General features: G+C 39.9%; 1 protein-coding gene across 2 annotated transcripts in view; it reads left to right on the top strand.

The window, feature by feature from the left end:
- The window catches only part of lrp8 (low density lipoprotein receptor-related protein 8, apolipoprotein e receptor), a 255,901-nt gene extending 240,594 nt beyond the window's left edge, over positions 1-15,307 (top strand). Inside the window, exons 16-19 of one of the 2 annotated variants that reach the window (XM_072439163.1) lie at positions 1,068-1,481; positions 6,254-6,322; positions 11,102-11,274; positions 15,010-15,307. In XM_072439163.1, the coding sequence (XP_072295264.1) occupies positions 1,068-1,481; positions 6,254-6,322; positions 11,102-11,274; positions 15,010-15,048 (695 nt within the window). In that variant the 3' untranslated portion in view covers positions 15,049-15,307. Of the gene's footprint in view, positions 1-1,067; positions 1,482-6,253; positions 6,323-11,083; positions 11,518-15,009 lie in introns of those variants that run through there. The other variant, XM_072439161.1, reaches the window with a different exon arrangement.
- The last annotated feature ends 6,081 nt before the right edge of the window (positions 15,308-21,388 follow it).

Raw genomic sequence — 21,388 nt, 5'->3', positions numbered from 1 at the left:
AATGCAAATCACAATAGAAGCGCAGGTGAGTAACTGTCAGAAGTAAAGATGGATATAGTAACATGTACCGTATTTTCCGGACTATAAGTTGCACCTTTTTTCATAGTTTTGGCCAGGGTGCGACTTGTACTTATATTTATAATTATATACTTACACTTATACTCCGGAGCGACTTATATGTGATATTATTTGTTATTTTCACAACTGTATTTCATACTTCAGTGCAACTTTTATAAGTTTTTTTCTTCTCCATTATGCATTTTTTGGGCTGGTGCGACTTATACTCCAGTGCGACTTATAGCTCGGAAATACGGTAATAAACAATATCCCTGATTGAGTAACAGTATTACCATACTTTATAAGCCAGGTGGATTATAGCTGAGGTGGTAAAGTGGTTGTTTTTGTGTTGAGGCTCAGATTGGCCGCCACATCCGTCAGTCAGCCCCGGGGCAGATTTGGTTACGGGATCAAACGTGTCATGTAAAGCACTTTGAGTACATAGTGAAATCAAATAAGACAATTACAGTGATTATTTTGTATTTCCTTTTGTACATTATCCTTACTTCATTATCAACCAATCACATTTTTTATTTGTCTTGTTTTCAAATATCTGTCAAAATGGTTTCTCACAGTGAACCCTCTTTTTCCCATGGACACATTGACGACCCGATCATCCTTCTCTCACTTTAGAAGCTTCTGTCTTTTGATTAATTAATTAATTACTGTTTAATAAGATCTTATAGAACAGTAGTGATAGTAGTTATAAATGTCAATACATACATAACAATACATAATACATTTTGCCGTAATTAACATGTCATCCCCTCATTAATATTCATACATCGAGTTTGGACCTCATTTCCAAGAACCTGTGACGACCCCTTGAGAATCCAGACCCCCCAGATTGGGACTGACAGCTTTGGACCTCATTATATGTTGCAATGTTAACATAATTACAGGTTTTAATTAACAATACAACTCCTCCGACAATCTAGGTGCAACGCAGACATGTACTTTGCAATATTTAATTGTGGGAAATAAGAATTGTAACCTCTTCCTTTGTACAGTTCGACCGAGATCAACCACCACCGCTGCTCCTGCCGCCACAACCACAACCACAGCTACAACTACAACTACGTCGCTTCCCACGACTTCCACGACTTCCACGACTACGACGCCAGCCCCCACGACCACCAGCACGACTTCCACTGCAACCACCACGAGTGCAGCTGCTTCCACCACGACGCAGTCTACCACGCCGACCACGCCTCCGCCTCCGAAAAGCACCTCCACAGAGCAGGTCCGGACCACCACGATGGAGAGGAGCACGGAGAGGAGCACGGGGAGGAGCACGGAGAGGAGCACGGAGAGGAGCACGGGGGGCACCAGGCAGACCCCCACGTCCACGCACGCACCTCTGCTGCGGCCCACCGCTCCGGACGGCGTGCAGAGGGAGAGCAACGGCAATCTGTCACATAGAGGTAAGGGGAAGCGATGGGCTGTTCACCTTAGGTCGCCATGGATACTGTCCCTCTGTCCTGTTGTGTTAGTTTACAGAGAGCTTTCGATCTCAAGACTAGACTAGACTAACAACGTTTTTAGGCCGCCCAGAGAAAAGGTGCAGTTTTGACCTGAAAGTTGAATGTTTTACACAAATCAAACCACTTTAAATCGACTTCCCTTGTTCTCTGCTTAAGTGAACAGAATTCCTGCTCAATGGGAAATGCCAAAACAACGGAAGTGTGAATCTGTAGCAAAAAGACTCAAATGTGTGCGGAGTGGAATAAGGTGAAAACTAAGTGATTTTGTTTTGATCTGATACCAAGTTATATGGCAAGAATAGCGATATTGATTGTACATTAGAGTACCATTATTTTTTGAGCCGATTATTTTATTTATTTTATTGTATGTATTGTATGTATTGTATGTATTTATTTATTTATTTTATTTTGGGAGTATCAATATTTTTGCATGAAAATCAATACTTTTTGATACCTCTGCAATCTGCCCATCTCTATTTGATTCATAGGTGTAATTTGCACCATGGCCATAACCTTTAACAATTCAAAACAAACTCTTTCCTATGGGCAAAACTCAAAATATCACCTATAAATAGGAATATGAAACCCATGAATAGTTAATGCCCTTCTGTTTCAGGTTTGGGTAAAGAACAATGTAAGAGCAACATACTTGGCTGAGCTGAAGCACACTCTTAGAACCAAATAACTTGCACTGTTTTTACTTTCTGGGGTGATTATGAAAGATTTCATCATTAGCGAATAGGTAGAAAGTGTAAGTAGTTTTATGCCACTAAGTTTTCAAATCGTAGGCCTGCTTTAACAGTAATAAGAGTTGCAGTCGTAACTAAACATAGTCTTTGCTGTGTCGTTATTGCAGTACATTGTTGTCACATGTAATATTCACTGGACTTTTCCATTCATTACGTCATAATTTATTTATGAGAATATTCAGGAATAAGGCGATAGTTCATGTATTTAAAGCAGAACTAGGACTTTAGCGACAGGGATCCCCTATAGCTCCCCTGTAGCTCCCTTGTTGCTCCCTTGTTAAAAGCTCTCATTAAGGAAATATATGGTCAAATGATAAGCAGTATTTTCAAAGTGAATAGTAGATGTGTGCACTAAGGGAAAAGCTACCGTATGTATTCACTCAAACTTGAAATACAACAAACTACAATATCAAACAAGAGAGTTGCGCACGTGTTATACATTTCAAACTTTGCATTTTGACATATACAATCATAGAGTCAGTTTATTGCATGTGTCGAGATGAATGCGGCGCCACAGAAGCGGCGCCCGTGTTCACGCCGAGCGCCGGAGTCCTGCCGTTACCGCCCGCCTCACACGCACAGCTGGGATTTCACACCAGGACATGGAACATTTCCTTTGGTGTCTTGAGTCCGACCTTCTCCCTCTGGCGCTCTTCTCTTTCTCGCCGTTCCGCGCTCTTGCCAGTGTCTCCGCGGGGCCGCTTTCTGACGATCCCCAGCGCGCCGCGTGGAACACAGTTGTCAAGGCTAACGAGAGACGGGCCGGACCCTCCCTCTTTCTCTCTTTGTTTCTCCGTCGTGGTTTTCTTCCCGTTAGCAAGAGCCTGCAGTGTGCGTCAGTCATTGTCTTGTTCCAGTCGAGCTTTTAGCCGACGAAAATGGTGCTTGACGACGCATTGTCCGCGAACAATAACTGCCAAACAAGATAATCTAACAAGTTTGTAAAGACTGGGTTATAAAATGACTCAAAATGTACCGTATTTCCCGTACTATATGGGGCACTGGATTATAAGGCGCACTGTCAATGAATGGTCTGTTTGTGACCATTTTTCACATATAAGGCGCACCTGACTATAAGGCGCATTAAGCAAAATAAAACATGTAGCGCACAAAAATCACTTCGAGGTCAGTGAGCACAACCAGAATTCATCCATATATAAGGCTGCACTGTTGTTTTTAAGTGTGCCTTATAGTGCAGAAAATACGGTAAGCAGAATTGTAGGATAGCGTATATATAATACCCTACCATACTGCGAGTAAATCTGTAAATGACTAGAGTATCAAGACCCAGATACAGTACTAATGATTACTAGTATCAAAACAACATACTAATTTGAATAAGCATCAATACTGAAGGGGAAAAACAGTTGTATGTTTCCTGGATAGTTTTAGAAATATCATGATCAATATCACATGGTAGTTTTAAAGAAATTATTATTACCGTGCTGTGTATTTAAAATTACAGTATATTGTCTAAATAATATATATATATTATTATGATACATTTGTTTTACAGTACATTTAAGATTCAAATATAAATGTATTCAAATCAGTTTCTGATATTCATTCATTCTGAAGAGATTAATGGGGTTTATTAGGGATCATCCAGTTTGTATCACTTTTGACCCACTTTAAGGTTAATCTCGTTACATCACTGTGTCTGACCTATTTTCTGCACATTTCAAACAATGGATACATTAATATCTATTCAAAATCACTTAACTTTGTACTAAACCAGGCGGCTCAGTGGTAGAACACAGAGAATATGCAACTTTTTTCCCGTTAGTTCATTATTTTGAACTAAGATTGATAGATTGTCACATGGGTGAGAAATGAGCGGGAATGGATGGCTAACGTCCAGTTCATAATTTAATCTTTAAGCCAAAACGCCATTTCCAACCCAAGCCCATTTCCTGTGCTCTGTCAAATACTGTCAAATAAAAGCCTATAATATACAGTGCAAACAATAATTTATTAAAAGCAACTATTTTCCAGAAGCAGAGTCACATTTTTAACTGTTTTCATCTCTCTTTCATCAATTTGAGTTTTTTATATCATTATAAATCATAACGTTAATATTTAAGCCCAAACATAGTAGTACAATACTCTTATACTAAATAGTAGCCAAATGTACCATACTTTCCGGAGTACCAGTCAAAAAATGCATAATAGAGAAGAAATAAACATACATAAGTCGCATTTTGGGGGGAAATTTATTTTATAAAATCCAAGACGAAGTACATCTTGAAATACAATTTAAAATAATAACAGATTAGAGAACATGGTGAATAGGTGTACGTATGCTAACGCTAACACCTTCAGCTACATGACGCACAGACAGAACTGTGGTAAGTGTCTGGTATGTTAACGTAACATATTAACAGTTATTCAGATAACTATAGCATAAAGAACATGATAACGAGTTTACCAAAGCATCAGTTTTACCCCAAATCACTAAATCCATTGAATTATTCTTCCTCTGTGTCACTTCTAAACAACTCCAAATAACAAATAATATCACACATCAAGTCACACCCCGGCTAAAACTGTAAAGATTTCCAGTTATAATCTGGAAAATACGGTATATACTTGAGCACTGACAGCTGGAAACATTTGAAATAAGATACTAAGTGGTCAAAAAAGCGATCTCCAAATAATGCCTCTTCTTTTTCTGCTACACGTTCATGCCACAGAATATGTTTCCAGAGTGAAGGCAGCGAGACCGTGTCTTCTGTGGCTGTTTCGCCGTCTTCTCTTCAGGCACGTCCCTGTTTAAAGACTGGGCCTGATGCCAGAGCATGTTCTGTGGCCCTCAGAGGCGTTCAGGCGGCTCCACAGCCCGAGCGCTCCAAATGAGAGGAGAGTGTGCAGGGAAAGAGGGACGGTAGAGGGATTGTAGAGGGAGGTGCGGAGCATGAGCGCAGACGCATCTCCGGAGCCACAGGCCGTCGTCATCATTTTCAACTGGGTGCACTTGGTCAGCTCGGCCCCTCAGCTGTGGCCCGACCTCCCTCGACATGTGCCAGTGTTACAAGCGCCAGAGCGAGGCCTGGACGACGACATCTGGTGCGACGCTAGTGCTCAGACGTGCCTTTATTCGCTTTAAGAATCTCCCCGTGTCCACGCTGCGATGATCTTCAGTCGTCGACAATAGGACAATGAAGACGAGAAGAATATGCCTCACCCACACATGGATGCGCTTGTAAATGATGGAGGTGGACAAAAATGTATTCAAATAAAATGATGACGCTAAAAGACAAAATTCATGAACATTCTGTGTATACAATGCAGACTGAATTGTTGCGATACAGGTAAAATCCAATGTTCCTTCAACTGAGCTCTGCTTCGATCCACATGCTTTGATTCCACGGGATTGTCATTAAAAAGTTCCCAATGTTTTGATCACAATTCAGTCAAAATGTGATTATTCGCACAGACCAAAATACTGTATTTTCGAAGCGTTATCACTTTGTAATTAGACATTTACTCTGTTTTAAGATGTTTTTGAATAATCCAATGGACTGGGAATAAATAATTATCTGAAAATGACTTATGACAATATTTTTTCATCACAACAGGGAACTAACGACTGAGATTGCACCGTTAACACACAATATCTGCCGCATTCAAATTCCAATAACGCTCTACAGCCGGTGCTTGTATAAAACATGGACTTCGAGACATTGTGTCAGGAAGTACACATTCCCACATTTCCTTTTGTTGCATTAATGTCTCCGGTGATGCTGAGTTGCGCTTCACAAACAACCTTTTGCATTAAAACATTTCATTTTGTCCCTGCGTCTCCCTGAAAATAACGTCTCCCTCTTTCATTCACGCATGGACGGACGGATGGGTTTGCTGTCTTTAGTTTTACGATAATGTTTTAACTTTCCAGCCGGGTGCTTTTGTCGCACGTGTTTGGAGTTTAAACCTTTCTCTTTTTTTGTCCCTTTTTTGTCACAGCTGCCAGCGATCACTACCTCATAGGGAACAACATCACCGTGGCCGTGCTGGGGATCGTCATTCCCATCGGTGAGTACACTTGGGCCTCGTGTCGTCGTCTCTGCTGTGTGCTTCTCCCTCCTCGTCCTCCATTTTGTGTCTGCTTCTCTTGCGCGCGCTGCGGTTGACTGCGGCGATGCATGCCTGGCTGTGCGACTGTGAGTGGTTTGCGAACTAGTCCGTTTACCCAATTATGCGGTTCGTTTGCTTGTTGCTTATTATTACTAACCGCTGCGTGCACTCGAAGCTTTTGCCTTGTTATCGGCGCGCCACAACACTTACACTAACACGGTAATTGTCATTTTGGTAGCTCAGTGTCTTAATCTTACTTCTAACTATCCGACTAAAAGACACGTTGTGCTAAATTTACTTTTTTTAAGCTTTTAATCATGTTATATTGTTGTATTTGCATCAAAAACATACTTGGATTTGTATGATGCTTCATTTACGCTTGTTTCATGAATCGAGGTCATCATCTCAGAGCCTCACAAATCACTCCGTTTGAATATTCCCCAGATTGTTGCGTCATGGGTGCACTGTAAACCCAAATAGTATTCCTCACTAGTCAAATTGTTGTAAGTTTACCCGACGTTAATTAAAATGGGGAGTTTACTCTTTATTCAAGTAAGAGTAACATTTACTAGGGTTAAGTCATTGATTTTACTCACATAGTGTAAAAATGATTATACCTTGATAGTGAGTAACATTACTATGCTCTTATTGAGTATCCACGGGAACTAAAGCAGGAACTAAACTTGAACTTGTTTGGATTTACAGTGTAGAAAGCTGGACTCCTGCACAGGTTTTAAATGCATAAACCATCACTGGACACGTTCTCAGATTGTGTTCCGCCTGGTTCCATTAGCATTGCAGTCACATTGCCTAAGGGCTTTGTTTATTTATCTTGTCATTGGTAATTCTCACTGCTGACAGCAGAGGGTGGGGTTTGTTTTCAAAATGTAGACATTATTTTAAGTTGGAAAATATGAAATACTAATCCCAAGGTGACGAAAGCATGTTTAAAGCCAGTGAAAGCCACATTAATGCATAAGACTGTATGTCCAAATATTAAAGGGAATGAAACTTGCAAAGTCAAACAACAATAAATTAGATATGTTACAACAAAAATGTACTAATTCAAATGGCATGAATGGATTCAATGCAAACAAATTGAAATGGTATTTTTACAAAAGTTTTTCTTTATTGGGGACTCCAGAATTTGACTGTCCTGATTTAAAAAAAAGTGAAATGAATATATATAGTGATAATATTAAATAGTATGTCATAAATGGATTACCGTAATAAATCCCATGAATGTAATCTACATCATGTAATAACTGCTTTTTCCACTTAATCTTCCATCTACTGAATTCACTTGACGTTTCCACATTACAAGTCTCTTCAATTTTGACTAAAACCTTGTAGAATTGTGTCCGTTCTAACTTTGCCGGCGGCTCCGTGACCTGCAGCAGTGGTCCGTAAAGAGCCGGTGAAACGAGTTATCAAGCATGAGCCGGGCAATGGATAATGAGACGTTTCAGTAGAAGAGATTAGAACAAATGAGTGAATCCAGTCATGGTTCGTCATCACTTCAGACCGACTGTTATGTATTCATCTAATGCCCCTGTTCACTTCTGTGCCCTGGATTTATCTGTCTGACCCATTTACCCCACTAACCTTTTATTTTTTCACGTTTTCCTGCTGGTTGAAGCCTATCCTGGCAACTATAAATCATCATAAATTAAGTATGACTTTCTTGATCGACTAAAGACGTTTATTAATTCACAAAAATAGCTACGACGCTGACAAAAAGTTCTCAAAAGTGTTTAGCATCTCAACAGAGAGTGAACTGCATCTTCATAAGTGAACAAGTTGATTCAATTAAAAGTTCTGTCACTCTCAAAACTCCATCTAATTCACGTCATGTATTCTCCCTTCTGCCGTTGTGCATATAAATGCTTATGAATAATCCTAATAATACTTTTGTTTATCGGGTAAATCCCATTAGTTTCAGAATCTCTTTTACAAGCCCCGGCCAAGGTAGCAGCCAACACAATCTACACACAACAGTCAATCACACAGTATTGATAATAAAAATGATGAAAACGAACATCGGTGCCGCAGGAGGAGAAGTATGATTTTCCCAGAGCAGAAGGCATTGGAAAGAAAAATAATTAGTTGACTAATACAAAATGTGGTGAGACACACCTAAGACAAAGTTAAATCTATTGAACAGCTAAATTTAACCATAAAACGTATTATATTATAGGCACCAGGTTGCATCAACGACATTCTATAATTTGATGTTATAGTTTCAGATGGAAAGGAGGCTTTATAATTGTTTATGAATGAAATATCCAAAGAGTTATGTTCACAGACTTGCCATTTTAGTCTTGTGGCTTTCACCTGACAATCGCACTTATCCTGGTTTAGTTTAAGCCAAATAAGTCTGACAAATGTAAGTTTTAGAATCTAAAAAGAATCAAGATCTCCAGAAAACATCAACAGTAACAGAGCACAGACTTTTTCCAATCATCCAAGACTAATATAATCATTAGCTTAGATTAAAATCTCCAATGTAATGCATATATTATTACTTGCTGAGAGCGTCTTCTTAAATCCCTCTCATATATGTCACTAATTGAGATGCACCATTTTTAATTGTTTGATTAGTCATGGAAGCTTATTGCAAATCCATTTTTCTGTCTTTTATTCCAGGCAAATAAGAGATCTGGTCATTAGAACTGCCCAAGAGAATTCAAACCCCATTTCATACGATTCCTTTATTGTTGCACTGTATGTGACGGCCATAAATCTTCCCCATCCTCCATTTTGGCAGCTTTGAAACATCAATTATTGTCGGAAATCTTCAAGGGCCAGATTTGGGGGTCTTCCACGGCCACACGCGCAGTTCTTCCACCAGGGGACAGAGGCCGACGATTAGCAGCGTTTAAGCCAAGCGAGGCTCCCTAATTGCACTGAAAATTTCTAAATGAAGAGAGGAAGAAGCGGATGTTTTTTTAAGCCGCGAGAACAAAGAGTGCGTGGGGTTTCCGGAGCGATTTCCCAGGGATCTCGGGGGGCGAGTCGACTAAAGGGCAATTAGACTATACTGCGTGCGCCAGGGAGGAGATGCACAAACTGTTTTATGCTTTGCTAGAAGTCTGATTTGGACGTTACTATCTGGACTTCCTACAGGGCGTCCAGGTTACCATGGCGATATGCTAATCAGAAGGAAGAGGCTGGTTTATCTGGAATAACAAAAAAACGCCTTTGTCTCTCCAGTCGCTGCCTGTGATCCAAAATATTGAGATTATGTATATGTAAGCATTGTTTTAAGATAATAACGATAAAAATGAATATTTAACTTTAAACTTTAAACACAATACTAACATTTCCAGTCCAGTTTTGATACTAAAGAAAAGGCTTGATTCTCAATATTTACTGATTATAAGAAACACTATATTTTGACCGTAGAATGATAATTTCAACACAAAATAATAGTTCCTTTAAAATTACAATGTGGGTTTAAGCTAATGAGGATTTTTCCTTTTTATGTGATTTGTATGTGATTTTGCATTTATTTATCAAAATGCACAATTAAAATGGGCTCCAAATCAAACTGAAGCTCTTCCTGAACTTTTTGGAGTATAAAGAAATAGCCGGGCTCTTTTTGAAGCTGAGACTCTGTCGTTTTGGCCTCTTTTTTATTCAAACTATAAGTGGACACAAGCTAAGCACAAAGACAATCTGTTTTTTGACAACCTATAGTTATTGCTCCTTTCTGGTGCATGCCTGCATTAGTTTGAACCTTTTCTCTTTCTGCGCATGTGAAACTGTGTGCACACTGGCAAACACATCCATATGTATGTCAGATTTGTTGTATTTTCTCTGAATGAAAGACCAGAAAAAGATTGACAGAAGCAAATGAAGGCTCATTATTTCCACTGGTGTTTTTCGACACACATTAATTACACTGCTGAGCTGAGCTGGACTCTCACTGTGCACGGAATTACATTATAAACAGAAACGAATGGAAGCTGTATTATTATCAATACTAATTGCATCCCAGTGTCTATGACAATTGTTTATGTTTAGTTTATGAAAATTGGGATCTACATGTTAAACAAGTCACAAAAAGAACAGCAAAGTGGTCGCTTTGAAAGTTGCATTTTGTTATTTTAAATTGGCTAGTGACTGAGGGAAATTTAGCTTTTTATTTGATTCATTTTTAGACCGTATAATGCCTCAGTTTTAAAGGTACACTATGTAACTTTTCTCATTTCTACAAGGAGATATCTGTGTTTATTGCCATACATATTCCAAGATACGATAAGCAAGCTGCAGACCTTCCACTGAAAAGTTCCATAGTGCACCTTTAACCCCCAAAGTTTAACTGTAATAAAACAGACAGATTTCTTACTTTCATAACACAGCTTTCTGTTTCTACAACTATTATTATCATTCTAAGTTCCTGCTCTTTCCAGTCAACAAAGCACAAAACCAAGCACTTCTTATTTGCATACAGTGTGCTACAAAACTCCTCTTAGCCACTTATGTCGCCTCTAATGTTTTCGTGTGGGAGTTCAGCTTTTGTTTTGCAAGTCACACTCCGACACGTTCAACTGCAAGGCTAATTTTAAAAAAGAAAGCCGAACACGCTGAGCCTTCATGAGCTTTTGTTGCAAGAATGAAAGTGCTTTGAATTGCCGCCGTGTGTCCCCTGGGCTGTGTTAACGCTCCCGCCGTGTCCTGTTGTCTTCTGTGTGTTTGTGTGTGAACCACATGCAGTACCTATCCTTGCCACAGTGGTCATCGGCCTCCTCTGCACGGGCGGGTACCTGGTCTGGCGCAACTGGCGGCGCAAGAACACCAAGAGCATGAACTTTGACAACCCCGTGTACCGCAAGACCACCGAGGACGACGACGACGAGATCCACATCGGGCGGCACAGCGAGTCCATCGGGCACGTCTACCCTCCAGTAGGTGGCGGTCACAGCCAGCCGTTCATAGCGCTGCCGCTCGGGGGTGGAATCGCAGACAACAACTCTCACTGGTACTCGGGAGCGCCCATGTTGACCAAAAAGTGACTGGGCAAGGGTTACGAGCAAGTTTGACTCGTTCAGGGTCCAGGCAAAGAACTGGATGAGGCGCGTGCGGTTTGCCCAAGTCCGCAGCGGAGGGAGACACCAGCCACTCACAACCATCATTGATATATATGAATCTTCAGCGAGCGAGTTAGCACACGCATTCGTCATCACCGCACCCATGTCCACCACGCCACGTTTTTTGTGTGTGTGTTTTTCGAACGGTTTTCTATCTTTTTCATAAATGGCCACAACACAAAGCAGAGGCCACATGTGGTAAGCGCAGAGCTTTTGGATCCGACAGAGAACAGTGTGCTAATGCAGTGGATATAGCAAAGAAATGAGCTTTTGTTGTGCAAAGTATTAAGACAATAGTGAGGCTCAACTCCCATTGTGTAAAATCATTGTGTTAGGGTTAATGTATCCGTTCATTTGATCCAGATTTGACGACAGAGTGCTGTTTAGGGGTACTTTTATAAGAGAGGAGTGCACTTTTCTGCATTTATTAGGTCTCCAGAGAGGAAATGGAAAGTAAAAAAGCACCTCAAAGCAGAGAGGGAGCTTATTTACTCCAGAATAAAGTAGAGGTGGGCAGATTATGAAAATATTGATAATATGGTGAATGTTGTTTTGAGGATATGCAAATTTGAAATATAAAATTGCAGCAAAAAGAGATGATTAACAATATAAATGGAAAAAGTAGAAGCCAATCAATCAAATGTATTGTGTTTGTGTTTTGACCTTTGAAATATAAATTACCCACAAAAAGTTCCAACATTTCAGTTATTTCTCTTTGTCTCATACTGAAAACCCAACTAAAAGACATGTCTAAGAACATTTATATTGGATTGACATTGTCAGAATCCTCCAAAAAAGATTAAGATATTCATTTTTGTCAATATGATGCCCACCTCTACGTACATGAGTAATTTCAGACTGCGATTGGCCTAAAGCGACATCTGCCTCACTTAAGTCCGTCCCATTGCTAGCTACATTATTCTTCTACAGTTGACACGTATTCTAGGAATCAAACCAGCAGCCGTCTTGATTTCTTACCTAATTAGTTCTTGTGTATTTGGAAAACAGTGTAACAATGGCTGCTGTATGGCCAATTCCTCTAAAATTGTACAGAGAGAGATTTGGCAGAAACAAGGATCCAGGGTTAATAATGTTAACTGCAGCGCAAGGAAATGAAATGCGCAAATTCCCAGCCCTCATCTATTTTTCCAAATTTTCGAAAGCCTATCTGAAATCCTCCCCAGCTTTGAGAGAATTACCTTTATATTCTCTCATACTCGATACCACAATATGGCTCCAAATTGGATTTCTGGAGTGGGCGGTCGGTCGGTAACGTTATAACATTGCTCCAGCGTGCCATATGAATTTTATTTTCCGAGACGGGGAATAGATGAGACATGATGTATGGAATTGCCGCGTTGATTGGACCCGAGGACAGTCTGGAGTGTTATCCCCGCCTGCCCCATTCTTCCAAGAGCACTTGTGGGGAAGATGAGCTTGAACGACGCGGAGGTGCTCGGAGGATTTGGCAACGCAAGACACGGCGTATTCCCTCATTCGTCCAAGAGCGTTCCATTGTAGAAGAAAAATAACTGCATTTTTTCTACAATGCAACGCAGACACGGGCGCGAAAATGGTTTAAATCCAATGTACTTAATTGGCTTATCATAGAGACATGTATGGTGTTTATTTCGCATTTACAGTAGAGCAAACAGTTGGAAAAGGTTGCCAAAAGGGATTATGGGTGATGAGAAAACCAAAAGGAGGGCGGTGAGGGGGGGGGGGCTTGGCACGCTTTGATCGGTTGGCATAGTAACACAGATTTCTTTGTGTTGCTCCAGAGAGAGGGAAGAAAATAAGGCAAGGAATTCTGGGTATTGCTGGCACCGAGACAAACGCGCCCACACGTGCACAAAAAACAGGTGTGCGTTTGATACGGCGATTCAAGGTCGAAGTCGCGAGCCTCCCCGGCGGACCCCCGTGCGCAGAAGACCCCGATGTGGTTCTGTGATGGTTGTGTCGTTCCTTTAATTGTTTTATGGGCGGCTTTTGTCTGCTGTCGATGCGCGCTCCCTTAGCTATCGCTGTGCTTGTTTTTCATGGCGTTGCGGTATCTCGGAGCGCCGGGGAAAATGGGGTTGGCATAAGGTTGGGCAGACGGTTGTGGGGTGTTTTTACTAAGCCCAAAGCAAGTGCAAGCGTGCGGGATTCTGCTCACAGACTGGGGAAATAACAAGGAAGGAGGACAAGAGGAAGGTCACAGATAAAAAGAAGAGAGGGATGAGTAAAAAGATTAAGGTTTGCATAAAACGTAAGTCAGTGCACCTGTTCTTTGTGTTTGTAGACCAAGTAAATATCCATTTGGAACGTTAATTCATGGAGCAGGGTTGTACGGTTCAAATTAGGTCTGGAAATAAAATGTTTTTGTGTTATTTAATCATGAGAAGTGATGCCGGCAACACACTTTTATGGTGTTTATCATTTCAAGCTATGACAGTTCAAGGAGAATAATCCTCAAAAATGTTCTTAAAAACACACCATTTCAAGGGTTTTCTTTTGTAAACCTTGATATTTCGGCTCCTCAAATGAGTCACATGAAGTCATGGTGATGGCCTTGTCGGCTGGTTTACGGTCATTACCTACATTTGTAAGAAGACAGTGCTGGACAGTAGATAAGGACAAAAGCTCTTTCAGCTTTCAAGTACCTGAGATATTATCCTCTACACCACCAACACGGGTACGAGAACGGAGCCAAAACCTGTATAAATCAGCCAGTAAGACACATCACCAGAACATCATGAGGGAAAGATGTACCGGAAACGTGACAAGACCACAATATTTCACTTCCCTGCTCTGTTTAAAAGAAAAAAATGCAGATAATGTTATGGAAAGTCCCTCTGTAGACCAGGGGTGGGCAAACTACAGCCCGCGGGCAAACTACGGCCCGTTTGTCTTTATAATCCGGCCATTAAACATGCAAAGTAATATAAAAAAATAAATAAAAATGTATATATATATATTATTTTGCCCTTAGGCATCTTTCTACACTTGTATCCTTAATAAAGATGACGTGAAATGAATTAAATAATATATTCAGTAGCCTATATTTGGCAGAAAAGTTATATTTTATTTGATATTTAATAAAAATGGTTGCGGGCCAGCCCTCTGCTACTTGCCTGGATTCGAATATGGCCCTCGGAGGAATATAATTGTCGACCCCTGCTGTAGACTGTGTTAGAGTTTGAATTACTGTTTCACCTTAGAAGTCATTTTTCTTTACTCTCTTAAAGACCACCCAGTACAATTTAGCAGTGAAGACTTTAATTCTTACTTTAATTTGAATTGGCTTGATTTAAAATAAGAAGAAAAAAACTCAACAGCGTCTTTTAAAGCACCTCTTTACTGTTTTTGTCGATTAATGCTCCTGCACACGGTCAAGTAAAGCGATTATCCTTGCACTGCCATAGCTTGCAATCCTGTACCTACTCACTTCACACACAGCACTTACAACATGTGGCTAGCCCGATGCTCCGCCCATCAAAGACCCGGCGTCTCGCTTCTCCCTCATTCGACCGCCTGCTGTGTAACCGTGTCTTTATCTGGTGTTTGCAGCGCGTGGCTCTCAGTCTGGAGGATGATGGCTATCCCTGAGGGGCCCCACACGCCCCTCCACGCACCCACAAACCCCCATCATTCATTTACCACCTGCTCACCCGCGCCTAGAGGCCACTGACGCGCAATGGAGAACTCAAACCACCACTTTTGATGGAGCAGTTATCTTGTGATACCACTCTTTTCTCAGTCCACGCTTGGCTAACACAGATGCAGTGGTGGTGACAAAAGTACAAAAGTAATAGTACAGTACGGATACTTTTTACTTTACTACATTTGAGAGCAGGAATATGTACTTTCTACTCTGACAAAATGTATAAATCAAAATGGCTAGACAATTCTTCTGACCAAATATGTACAATTCTTTATCAATATCGCTACATTCGACGCTTCAAAAGTGTGAAATAGAGTCAACTCGTCAATGGGTACTTCAAAACTTGAGTACGTCATCCACCACTGCATAGATGCCACCACTAGCCGCTAACAGCTAATACTTCCTAAGGGTGCGTACCTATATTCCCCGGTACCGACGTTCCCCCTTTTCTATGAACGGGGGAATTACGGTACCTCCTCAAATTACAGAAAAGGCTACTGGTTCAGGTTCCACATCCCCAACCGTTGTGCATAAATGTATGGTTTTACAGCATAAAATATAGCAACATATTGACGCTAACCCAGGTCTCGGGGAACATAGGTACCGGGGAACAATGGCGCTTGACCCCCTTCTCAATGCTCTTCCTCTTCTTGCTGCCTCTGGGTCCTGTAGTTGTCGAAAAAAAGCTGCTAAAAACACGTTCAAACTAACCTCATGGGGCTGTGAATGCACATTGTACATAGCGGACGAGTTTTAATCCTGTTTTTATTTATTATGTTGTAAATATTTGGACATTTCCAAGGTTACGCCGCACTGAATAAGGACAAACTTGACAAAGCCTCCCGACGTCTTGAATCAAACAGTCTTTTGAGAAGGGTTGAACATCCAAGCGAGTGCATTTGCCCCTTTGACATTGTTACTCCGAGTTAAATATGGCCAAGGGGAAAGTGACTCAGAAAAGTCATGTTTGGAGGTTGTTTTTGGGGTGAAAGCGTGAGCGAGGCAAAGGAGCGGTGCCACCAGAGGGAAGTGGCCCGGGGCTAAGTAGAAGCAGCAGAGCAGAAAGGCAAAGGATTATGGGTAAATCCCCGTCGCTGGTATCAGAGGTAGGCATTCATACGATAACAGACAGGGGATTGTTTGCGTGTTTGCGCTTAGGATTGGTTGATGTTTACGGCGAGTTGTGAATATAATGTGCGAAATAAAGTGACGGACGATGTTTTCTTAAAGGTGCACAGTGTAACTTTTCCTCCGGCTCGTCTGCATGCTCTGAAATGTTTTATTGTACAGCGTTAAGGTAACACGAGGTGAGTTTGTTTGTAGAGCACAAAGTAATTCAAAGTGCTGTGCAGAACAAGAAAATAAGCATTCAAATTGCAATACAAAAGTTAAACGTCTTGCATTATTTACTTTTACTTATGTTTTATCACTTTTTTATATATAAATTACAAACTCGCCAGTACAAATATGCTAAATGTTAAATAGGATTAAAAAAAACTGCAACCTTGAAGTATCATAGCAGTTCTGTGTGACCATTTAATGTTATTGTATAATCCAGTTGTCCCATTTTCCCCTGAATTTGTTATTTACTTCTTGAATACTTTCTGAGAATTTTATAAATCGAACCAAGATTAATTCCCTCCAGTCAAATTATTATTTTTTTGTTGTTGTCTAGATTCATATTGCTTTAGACATTTCTACTAAATAAACGCTAAATAAGTAACATTATTAAGCTTATTTCAATAATTCTTCATAAGTAAAGTTCACTGACTTACTGCACTGGCTGATCATTTCCCTTGAGGTATTTCTATGACATTTTTACCTAAAACAAGTGTATTTGTCTCGTTTTATGAAGGCTTGCTTGTCCACAGATCTGACGTATAACATGGCCTGATGGCGCCAATGGCTTGTCACTGGAGAGATTAACGCTAAACACGCACTGGGGAACTCTCCACCAGGAAAGTTACACGGTGCACCTTTAAGCCGGACAATACGACTTAAAGGTGCAGGGAATCCAATGTCGGCGATAAGACTGTTACATTGACCGTTTTGCACTGCCTCCAAGCTAATGTGTTGCAGCTAATTCTGTCGACGTTATTGTGGGATGATCTCTGATATCTGAGTCTTTTCTAGTTCTTTCCACTGACAAACCGCACTTTCATAGATGCATCGTGCTGGTCTCGGGACTTCACATCAGGTACGGTTTAGTAACGCATGGAACGGAAACTACTTCTCGTACGAGTTACGTTGTACTTTGCCGTTAGCGTCACTCGCTACGATCAGACTGGACTGTTGAACTTTTACAGCTGGATAACTTATTCCCGTCATTAAAAGATAAGTGAAGATATTCTGTTGACGTGTTGTTTGCATATTCTACCTGTGGAAGGAACACAATATGTAAGAATGCAATGTACAAAATTAAAATGCATTGCTCAAGTACCTATTTTTGAAATGTATTCGAAGAAAAAAGTGCATAATATGACAGAAGTTTTTAGTTGTATTTTTACACTGCATAACACTTTTAAACAAAATTCTGCCTACGTTTTCGACAAGAACATAAGAAAATACCCAAGACTTGTACTTAAGTAAGAATTAGTTTGATTTGGTTACTACTGATATTGACACATCAACACAAAAAATGGCTTGCCTTTTTATGACAGTGCTGATAATCCCATCTAAATTTGGCAGGATTTTGACGTTCGCTGCCTGATAACTGCTGTATTTTAATCAATTGAATCAGTTGAATTGGAGACAGTATTTTGGAAGCGTCCCATCTCGCTGTCATTGACGGATTTGGTTTGAAAGGAAACCGGGATAAAGAGTCGATCTTCCACGGGGCTCGCCAATGCCTTCCAGCTCCTGAATCATAAATTATGCTCAGCAGATTCTTTCGCAATATTTTCGACTTAAAAGTGACTTACTTGAAGCGGTACTGACTTGTTAACGTCGTCGTTGTTGTAAGGGCTGTTCGGACAAAGTTATACGTTTACAGTCAGCATTATTTTAGTTGTTTCAGGACGGTGATCTTCCATTAAGAGCTCTACGTTTCTTTCAGTCACTACCTGTTATATTTAAAGTCTTCCACTGGTATTGGTTGATTATTACATTCTTTCTTGCTCTTGCTTTTTCTTTCTTGTTGGATAATGAAGTCGTAATTACCTTGCATTATTTGTGCCTCGATATTTTTTAATAATTGCCTACTTCATAGAATGCTTCCCCTGCTAATTATTGATTTAGTGTCATCAATGTGTATTATTTTTTTAGTTTAGTTTATCCTATTCCTCGATAAGTGAAAGACTAATTATAGAAATATATCAAAAATATGTTTGATAATTCCTAGTTTGTGGCTTTACAGTCGTGAAGTGAAGCTTGTGGTTGAGCTAAAGCTAAAGAAAACGCAGATATTGTTGAAGTCTGGGTTGATTTGAATTCTTTAGCGCTTTCCGATGCCTAAAAACGACTTAACGATTATTTTTCCCATTTAGTTAAGCAAATTCATAGTTCTCCAGCACAGATATGTGGGGAAAAAAGCTGTTCGGGTCAAAATGAGACCACTGAGTGCGTTCTGCATCTAATTTTAGAGCGTTGTATTCTCCGTAAACCAGGAAGTGCGCCGTTAGCATGCTAGCCGTTGTTAGCTTTAACGCTCGAGCTTCTGAACGTCGCGGAAAGCCCTCATAAACTCCTCACAGCGAATAATTAAGAGCGACAAAGTGAGGAATACTTTCGGACCGCTGCAAAAATAAACTAGTTTTTCACATATTTTTGTTGCTGTTGTTACAAAATCTGGTACAAGTCTTAAAATTGACACAAATATCTGCCCCGTTCAAAGCTCCGTGGAGTTGTAGTTCCGTTCTCGTGTGTTCTGAGGCAACAGTGATGAAGTCTGGCAGTTAAGATCACACAGGGCACATACTCCTGCCTTGATAGAATAAATCTTTTTCGCGCTCTCGTGCTACGTGTCCCGTCTTTGTTTCGGCTGTAATGGACTCCAATAGTGTTTGCCGTTTGCAGAATGAATTGCTTGTTTATTTGAGGTGAGTGAGCGCGGCGTCCGTGAAAAATGATTATTGTGCAGACAGATTGGGGACCACCTCTGCTGAAGGACATTGTATAAAATGATGCGAAGTACAGTAAGGACTCTACTCGCAGTGTTTTTCCATATTTATGACTGATCAATGGAGGTTATTGCGTGGAATTGTAACTATCTTGAACCAAGTTGCTGCTAGGACGGTCATGTAAGCGTTTAGATGTCGATAGTATGTCACATTTTATTTTGTTGTAATACTTGACATTATTGTAGTATCCATTGGCGTTGATAATGGTTTGCATGTCATATCATTTATTTTTAGTATATATAAAGATATTTGCTGTATGCTTAAAATAGTTGAGACAAGTAAACAGGAACTAAATTCATTCAGGGCTTTTTATGAAAACATTTATTGATAAAAAATGTTTCCAAAAACAAAACTAGATTCATATTTCTAACTCGTATTTTTTTCATATCTATTATCCTCTGTTGTTTCATCCCAATTCAACCTTTTTAGATGTTTATTTCAAGTTTAAGCCATTAAATACAATATTAATTGAGATTTGCAAACTATTTTCTGTTTTATATGTATATAACACCATACGTTGTACTAACTTATTTCAGAATCATTATTTAATAGCTGCTGTAGATTTTTTACTTGAAAATATTACATGAAGTTGCATTATATTGTTGACCAGCCCTTATAACAGTAATTCATGTTTGGATTGCTTCTATTCTCTGCATCTTTTCCTTGTCACTTTTGCTCCTCTAACCAAAATATAGCATTAAAATGTACCTATTTAACTACCTTTTCTGCCACTTTTCTTGCTGTATCCACTGTAGAAGGCACTGTACGCTCTGCTATTTGTCTTTCAAACAGTTTTCATTCTCTCATTCATCATTATCTTCATCATTTCTGACACATTTCCTTTGGCAAGGGCTTCCACACTTTGGGTTAAACAGACACACAAACTCCAACTGGACATGGAATCTACAAAGTGGACTGTGCGGCGACTCGGCTCCAGGAGAAGATCCGGGTTTTGGCAGTGCATGGACTGAAGGAGCCGCCTCGGAGCCACTCGGCGGACGTTTTTGGTACACGTTTTCTCGGTTTGAACCATGTGACTTTCCTTCTCCAACTGTTTTTACCACGATGTGACATTTTGGGACTGTGATTTGTAAGTGGTCGTTTTAGCCCCTTGCCAAACCATTCCTTACTTGATGATGTACATTACTTGAAAGGCAAATGTCGGGGATGTTTTTATATCGGTCTGTGTAGAAGGAAAGCTAATGGGGAAATTGTGTAAGTTTTGTGGTTTTTGGGTTTATTCAATGCATTGTCTGGGTCAGGATACGTGTGCACCATGAGTGAGACGTTTGTGGGGAAATGTTTTAGTTATTCAATTAAAAAAAAAAAATATTTACCGTATTTTCTGGACTATAAGTTGCACCGGAATATAAGTCGCACCAGCCAAAAAATGCATAATAGAGAATAAAAAAACTTATATAAGTTGCACTGGAGTATGAAATGCGGTTGCAAGTGTGAAAATAACAAATAATATCACATATATGTCGCTCTGGAGTATAAGTATATAAGTAGAAATATAAGTGTAAGTCGCACCCCGGTTAAGACTATGAAAAAGTGCGACTTATAGTCCGGAAAATACGGTAAACATGACAAGAAAGGAAACTAATCTAATCATATGTGAAGCTCCACTAAGGCACCGTCTTTCAATGCAGGGCCCAGACTTTCACAGTTCAGGGATAAATGCTCTTACTATTGAGCAAAAATAATTAAAGACGCGTATGGAAAAAAAAAAACTGATTTTTTTGTCCCCTATTATGCATGCAATTTTATCAAAAGTAAAAAAATAGTACATTCAATCTTTAGTTTTGGATTTTAAGATGAAAAATACACCCAAAAATCAATTGAATTAATAACCTAATTGCCTTTTATTGTGATAGAGTTCCAATATTTGAGAAAAATGTAAGTGATACATTTCCAAAATAAAAAAAACGTTATATTTTGTACATAGAGTAAAAAATCTGAAGTGATCGATTCGCAATATTTTACAAAAACTGAAGACATTTAACCATGCTGTAAATGAATTTAAGCTCTTATTCTGAATTGAATGACTAAAATAATCAAATTTCCCCTGCAAAATTCTGGCCCGTTGAAGTGCACCCGTCACTGCCTTCAAGGAACTCTCCACTCGAGGCTCTGTCATTCCCACGGCCGCACTGCAGCCATTTTT

The sequence above is a fragment of the Eucyclogobius newberryi genome, unplaced genomic scaffold (genome assembly GCF_026437365.1).
Source record: "Eucyclogobius newberryi isolate DKJ021-1_F unplaced genomic scaffold, fEucNew1.0.hap1 SCAF_9, whole genome shotgun sequence".
NCBI classification, from domain to species: Eukaryota; Metazoa; Chordata; class Actinopteri; order Gobiiformes; family Gobiidae; genus Eucyclogobius; species Eucyclogobius newberryi.
This window is presented reverse-complemented; position numbering and strand designations above follow the sequence as displayed.